Raw genomic sequence first — 6,659 nt, 5'->3', positions numbered from 1 at the left:
TTTGAATCCTGCGACAAGGCCGCGAACGGGGTGTCAAGCTGAGGCTCAGGTCTAATTTGATTCGATGAACCGGCGCCAGCAGACTGACTTAAAAAAATCATGGTAGATCCACCTGCAGCGGTAATGCGGCTAAAAAGTTGTATATGGTGAACTGAATTGTGCAACAGTCCCTAGCAGACAATGCAGAAGCGTAGTCAAGCCCACAACCCGGATGAAATGTATTATTGCAACCAGCACACAGGCTAAAGTTCCTGGCGTTTTTGTAACACTTTGCTTAACTCGGCATACGAAAAAAATTTCAAAATATACAAACACATAGACCACGAGACGAACCCAAGTTGAACGTTAGCACAGGCAAGGCAAAATCGATGGGCCGGCCGGGTATTTACATGCCTGTGTACCGAATGCCTATTTACGTACACGATACGCGACTACTATACAGAACAATAACACACGCTGTGTTTACGGAGACTTCAAATTCTCAGCGCTTTCAAAAATGTATAGGTTACAGATAAATGCTCTTTTCGTTCTTTTCGTTCTCCACTCTTCCGTCAGATTCACCAATGCAGTCAACGGTAAGTCGCATCCGATCGTGCAGTCGGAGTCGGTAGGACGAGAATGGCAAGACATCAGCAGCAGTGGACGATCGATGATCAACTCAACTTTTCAACGATATAAGAAAGGCACGAGAAAGGCAAGTGATTTGGACCCTGGCACTGTTGGTATATCACCACAGGAGTAACGTAATAGCTCAGGTCAGGTAATTCAAATCTTGCCCGCAACAAAGCTTCCAACAAGTGGAAAACAGAAAGAAAGAGATCTCGAATTAGCGGCAAATTACGGAGAGCGAGCCAAAGAGAGCACAAACACAACTGTAAGTTCTTGTCTTAGCCGCTCTACCTGGGCACTTACACAATCCAGATAGGCGGTTACAGGGATAGAGGATAGAAAAGGCGGTAAAATGAATGGGCCGATTTAACGTACTTAGTTGGGCTTGTATTGGGTTTCGGAGCTCGCTGTTAAAGCGACTAGCTCTGGCGACTGCTCTTAAAGATCTGAGCTACAGTGTTGTGCGCTACGCGCTTACGGAGCTTTAAACTTGGTGTGTTCGAGGCGTCAAGTCGACGCTGTCATATAACGGCTAGTGACGGGGCGTTTCACCTACATTGCTCCCCCCCAGTGGGTTCGACGGGGTCGCACACACGACAAAAAACATGTATGAAACGCATTACAATTATACTGACGCGTTTACATTGAAAAAAGGCGCACTGTAGCTAAAAAATTGTACATGTATGAAACAAAATATCATTATACGCACTTAGTGCAACATTAGGTAAATGAAAAAAAACGTTAAATTATACATACGCTCTGGAAATCAAACAAAAATATTTACACTTCTTAATGCGAAGCTGCCCAAGTACATATTATGTGATTGCGTTGACAATAAATAACACTTTTTATTTTTTAGTAAGCACGCAGGCTTAATACATTTTATATCGTCGATGCTTCTTAATTGAAGCTTAAAATAATCATAGGTTTACATATGCTGTTTTAAATGCAGTAAAAAAAATAACAGTTTTGATTTATTTTTAATCAATGATTCGGACACGTTGGAATTTCAACGTTTTAGATTACAACTGCTACGCAGTTAAATAAAAATGTATACTTGTGTTTATGAATTACTGATGCATGAACACACATTTTGACATACTCATACCTTTACATTATGATTCTCGCGAGAGAGTGTCGATCATACCGTCACGCGATAATTCAAGCAGCAGCAGCATAGCCTCGGGTTGACTATTTACAAGGAAGCTGCATTTATAAAATTTTACGTATTTGACAATCAATTGTCTCTCAACAAATCAATAATTGGTCGACAGGCGACCGCGCCACAGTCACCTAGAGTCAAGGACTCGACTCTCGCTGCAGACTCACGCAAAAAATCTCCTTGGAGATGACGATTGCCGAAGACGCGAAGCTGTCTCGCGCGTGACCGCGACAAAATCGAAGTTAAAGATTTAAAAGCTAATAATGGAGGTCTCTGCGTTAAAATCAGCCAAGACACGAATAGACAAAAATAGCTAGTCGTTGCCTACCACCTCCAGGGAAAAATTTCTCCTTTCACGGACGGTGACTCGGACATTATTCGGTCTAGACCGATGTTCAGAAATGCTCTCCTCGTCAAAAATTTTTACAGCCTGGTCGAAGTCAGACTCAAAAACACTCGACTTGCCGCAACGCAAGCCAGTCGAGATCATGACTGCAGTTTTGCCCCATGCGTCTGGGAAGACGTGCATGTCGGGTCAGGCTAAAAAATAACGTGTGTTTCAATGGTATTTTGCAAATTGTCAGCTTATTGCTGTTAATAAGCGAAAGAAATCCGTGGGCCACGATCGAGCCTGATGCGTCCATCAGACATTAACAAGTCAGATCGGGCAATAAATAAAATTATTTTAATAAATTACGTCCCAAAATTAGGTAGGGAACGGCTGCTACAACGAAGGTCCATAAAAGAGACAATTCTTCGGAGACTTTAAAATTTGATACTTTAGTATCATAAATTGGATAGGCAGCTAATTGGCTGCTATAATGCCTAGGATTACGGGTCTCGCCTCCCGCTCACCTGGCCTAGGAATAACCGAACCCGCGTAAAAATTGAATCAATGGGAGTTATATGGGCAAGGACTGGCAGGATTTTATTGTCATTACATGGGAAAGTTATTGGAAAAAACTTTTCCCATGTTTTACCCATAGTTCTGCAAATGCACATAATCCAATATTTTCCCCATTCATACTAAAAAAATTTTTATTGGATCATTTGGGCAATACTTGGGAGATATATTCAAAAAATAATTTTCCAATTTATTGCCCATATAGTTCCCATAAATTGTATTATAATATTTGTATGATAATATTTTTTTCATAGATTGCTCATATATTTATTTAAAAAAAGTATCGATTCAAAGAAATTTGTTTTTATTATTTCATATAGTTCTTGAAAAATAACTATTCAAATGTAATGAATGAACTCAAACAACTGAAATTGAACATAAATATAAATTGAAAATCAAAAATTCAATCATTGATGCGGATTTCTTAATGTGCCGATCATCAGGTTGACTACAGAGGTAAACTGAGAAGGAGTCAGCGCAGAGTCGCACCTTCTATTAACGTAAACTAAAAAAGAAAATTATGTATCAATATTATGTTAGTTTTTTAAGTTTAAAATTAATATTGTATGAAAACGTCAAAAATAGATATACATTCAACGACATCCATAATGTCTTGAGGCACGGCATGAATATTCGGATCTCCAGAAAATCCTCTTGCGCACATATACCTTAAATTATCCGCCCCAACAATAATTTTCAACAATCGCCTGGTCATTTCTCTTGGATTGTGTCGCCACCTTTGGACCCAGGCAAGTTCGGTCTCTCCTATCCAAACATTGTACATTCGAGACAACTGAACTCTTCCATCTCCTGCTAGACGGCATTTCAATAAAGGATCCATCTGAAAAAAATTATTGATTGATGAAGTAAAATTAAAAATAGAATTGTATGTTACGCTTACGGCTTCGTCCACACGACCAAGACGTTCGAATTGTCTGCGTCTCTCGTCATGCATCGCGTTTCGATTCGCTCTTCGTGCAGGTGCTCCACGGTCAATATTTTCCTGAAATGGTATTTGAAATTTTCAGATACACATTGCACATTATAGATAAATAAATATATTAATACTGCAAATCAATATAAAAAAAAGGAAAAACAGTGCCTCTACCAGTGCTCTCTCCCTTGCCTCTTCTTCCTCTTGCGCTCTCGCCCTTGCCTCCTCTTCCTCTCTTGCTCTCTCTCTGGCCGCGCGTCTCTCCTGCTTGCGCCGCTTTTTTTCTTCCCTCTCTCGTGCTTTTTCTTCCTCGAACTCGCCCAAATTTTGATTTTCCATCTCAGCTTCTTCCTCTTGCGCTCTCGCCCTTGCCTCCTCTTCCTCTCTTGCTCTCTCTCTGGCCGCGCGTCTCTCTTGCTTGCGCCGCTTTTTTTCTTCCCTCTCTCGTGCTTTTTCTTCCTCGAACTCGCCCAAATTTTGATTTTCCATTTCAGTTTCTTCCTCTTGTGCTCTCCTTTTTGCTTCTTCTTCCTCTCTTGCTCGCTCTCTGATCTCTTCATCCTCTCGTGCTCTTTCTTCGGCCGCGCCTTTCTAAAATTTACACAAGAAATGGGTGAATGCCTTGAAATAGTAAATATTTGAAATAATACCTCATTCTGATCATTCTCTTCATTTCTCATAGGTGCTCTTTTATTTTCTCCTTCAGATTCACTTTCCGATTCCGTTTCGATCCGTTCCTCCGATTCATCACTCTCTTCCTTTCGTCGCTTATTCTCGACTTCTTCATAGGACTCTTTTTCAATATCTTCGTACGTTCTCTTTTGATTTAATGTATCTTTTATTTCGGTGGTACAATCTTCTTCGCTAGACTCCTCAAAAATCGAAGCGGAACACAAAGTTTTCAAATTTGCAGCACTTTTCATTGCTTTCGTTTTTTTTCTAATTTCAAGCTTGGCATTTTTTGACGGCATTTTCGGGGGAGCTTTGGAGGTTAATTTTTTATTCATTATTGTTCCATCCTCGACAGATACGTGCAATGAATTTAAGTATCTTTCGTCATCTATAAAAATAATAAACACACTTTAAAGAAATACATATTAAAAATTGCGATATAATTTAAATAGTATACGACTCACGACTTTTTTTGACGATCTTGGCCTGATATTTTCTACCATCTTTATAGAGAACCGTTGTTATTTCCCCCTCATTCGTATCCGGAAACAGATTTTCATCGCTCACAATACTCGTTACTTTACTCTCTATCCAAAAAACTAAAACTTTCATCGTGATAAAGTTAATTATCGACTCACTCGATGCTTCGCACGAATCGATCGGTGAAGGGGTTACGTTTCCGTTTGTAAACAAACGGCTGTCAGGCCTGTCAAAATCAATCCAACCTTAATTCGATGCTTTTCGTTTCCAACAATTATATTGATACAATTGCTAAGATATTTTAAGTGAATTAAAGTAGCATCAAAATGTCTAAACGACCGCTTTATTACACAGACTACAGTAATTATGTGAAAAAACGTTCGAATACAATTTTGAAATCACGTGGAGAAATTCTCGAGGCTGATCACAGTCGACTAGATGTGGACTTCGATTGCGATATTGATAACATAGTAAGCTTAAGTACTTTTGACACTCTTTGTTTATTTTTTTGTATTTTATTCGAAAGTTTATATCTATTCATAATTAGCCTTTTCAGGATTATTCTCGAATATCCCCGCAATTCAATTTTGATGTGTGTATAAATGACTATGATGGAGAAGAAACTATCCCTGACACGGAGGCAAGTGCTGGTTTAGATGAATGTGCAAATTGTAACAAAAAGATAAACAAGTACTCTTATGGTATCGATATAAATGATATATTTATAAACATATATGCGCCTCAAGTTTGTATTGATGCCAAGAATCGAAAACATCCGGTTTCTGTGGACTGTACAGTATTTTTATATTATTTTGATAATTAAAACTAGGCAAGCTGAAAATTCGAATTTTTTCGTTTGTTAACATCGATGCAAATTTGAGAAATATAAATTTATAGTATAAACAATAATCAGTAATTTCATTAAACGTAGATGACATTATTGAAGATGATGATATTNCACGCATTTCGTTATGAATTGCTTCGAGAAAATAGTGAAGCGTCTAATTTTTGCAATTCACTATTATATTCGACCAAAAAATTTAATTTAAAAAAAATTGATAATCGTACTTATGTAAACGGCAAATCGACCAAATTGAAAAGTCCTCGTACTGAAGAAATATTAACGCAATATAATTTAGTGGGGACAAGTGTATTTTATTTTAAAAAGATTTATAAAAATAATACTTTATTTACTTCATTTGCAGCCCAAAAAAAACAGAAAACGGAGTCATATTTCGTAAGTTACAATGAAAATCAAACTGTAAGCATTGGACTTGTAGATCATTACATTAGAGTAACTAATTGTACGTGCCAAAAGCTTTGTGAGTGCCAAGGAAAAAATTATGCCTGCGTTAAAAAAATCACCACTGTTACACCTTTTTCTGTGAATATTTCTGGGGTTGAATTAAAATATATGCATAAGTCTAAAGAAGTATGTAACGATATTACTCTTGTCAAACTTAAATATTTGAAAGATGTTTGCGTAAGAATGAAGTTTGATGAAGAGAATTATTATATTTGTGAGCGGGTTAATAATGTGGAATTCGAATAAAATATAAAAGTTTGATAAATTGAAAAATTGTCATTTTATTTTTTAACGTATAATGCAGCAATATATGGCACACATATGGGAACTATATTGGCGACAAATTGGAAAATTATTTTTTGAATATATCTCCCAAGTATTGCCGAAATGATCCAATAAAAATTTTTTTAGTATGAATGGGGAAAATATTGGATTATGCGCATTTGCAGAACTATGGGTAAAACATGGGAAAAGTTTTTTCCAATATCTTTCCCATGTAATGACAATAAAATCCTGCCAGTCCTTGCCCATGTAACTCCCATTGTTTCAATTTTTACGCGGGAAACTTTGGCGTTCGAATCCACAATAAAAT

General features: G+C 37.5%; 1 protein-coding gene across 1 annotated transcript; it reads right to left on the bottom strand.

Annotated features, from left to right (window-relative positions):
- Positions 1–3,082: 3,082 nt before the first annotated feature.
- On the bottom strand, positions 3,083–4,893 carry LOC106660242 (putative uncharacterized protein DDB_G0271982). The gene is made up of 6 exons (XM_023458375.1): positions 4,746–4,893; positions 4,260–4,669; positions 4,060–4,200; positions 3,577–3,678; positions 3,267–3,516; positions 3,083–3,180 (listed from the first exon to the last, which is right to left on the bottom strand). The coding sequence occupies exons 1-6, from the start codon at positions 4,891–4,893 to the stop codon at positions 3,083–3,085; spliced, it is 1,149 nt and encodes a 382-aa protein (XP_023314143.1).
- Between the last annotated feature and the right edge of the window lie 1,766 nt (positions 4,894–6,659).

The sequence above is a fragment of the Trichogramma pretiosum genome, unplaced genomic scaffold, assembly GCF_000599845.2.
Source record: "Trichogramma pretiosum strain Unisexual culture from Peru unplaced genomic scaffold, Tpre_2.0 scaffold78, whole genome shotgun sequence".
Classification (NCBI taxonomy): Eukaryota; Metazoa; Arthropoda; class Insecta; order Hymenoptera; family Trichogrammatidae; genus Trichogramma; species Trichogramma pretiosum.
This window is presented reverse-complemented; position numbering and strand designations above follow the sequence as displayed.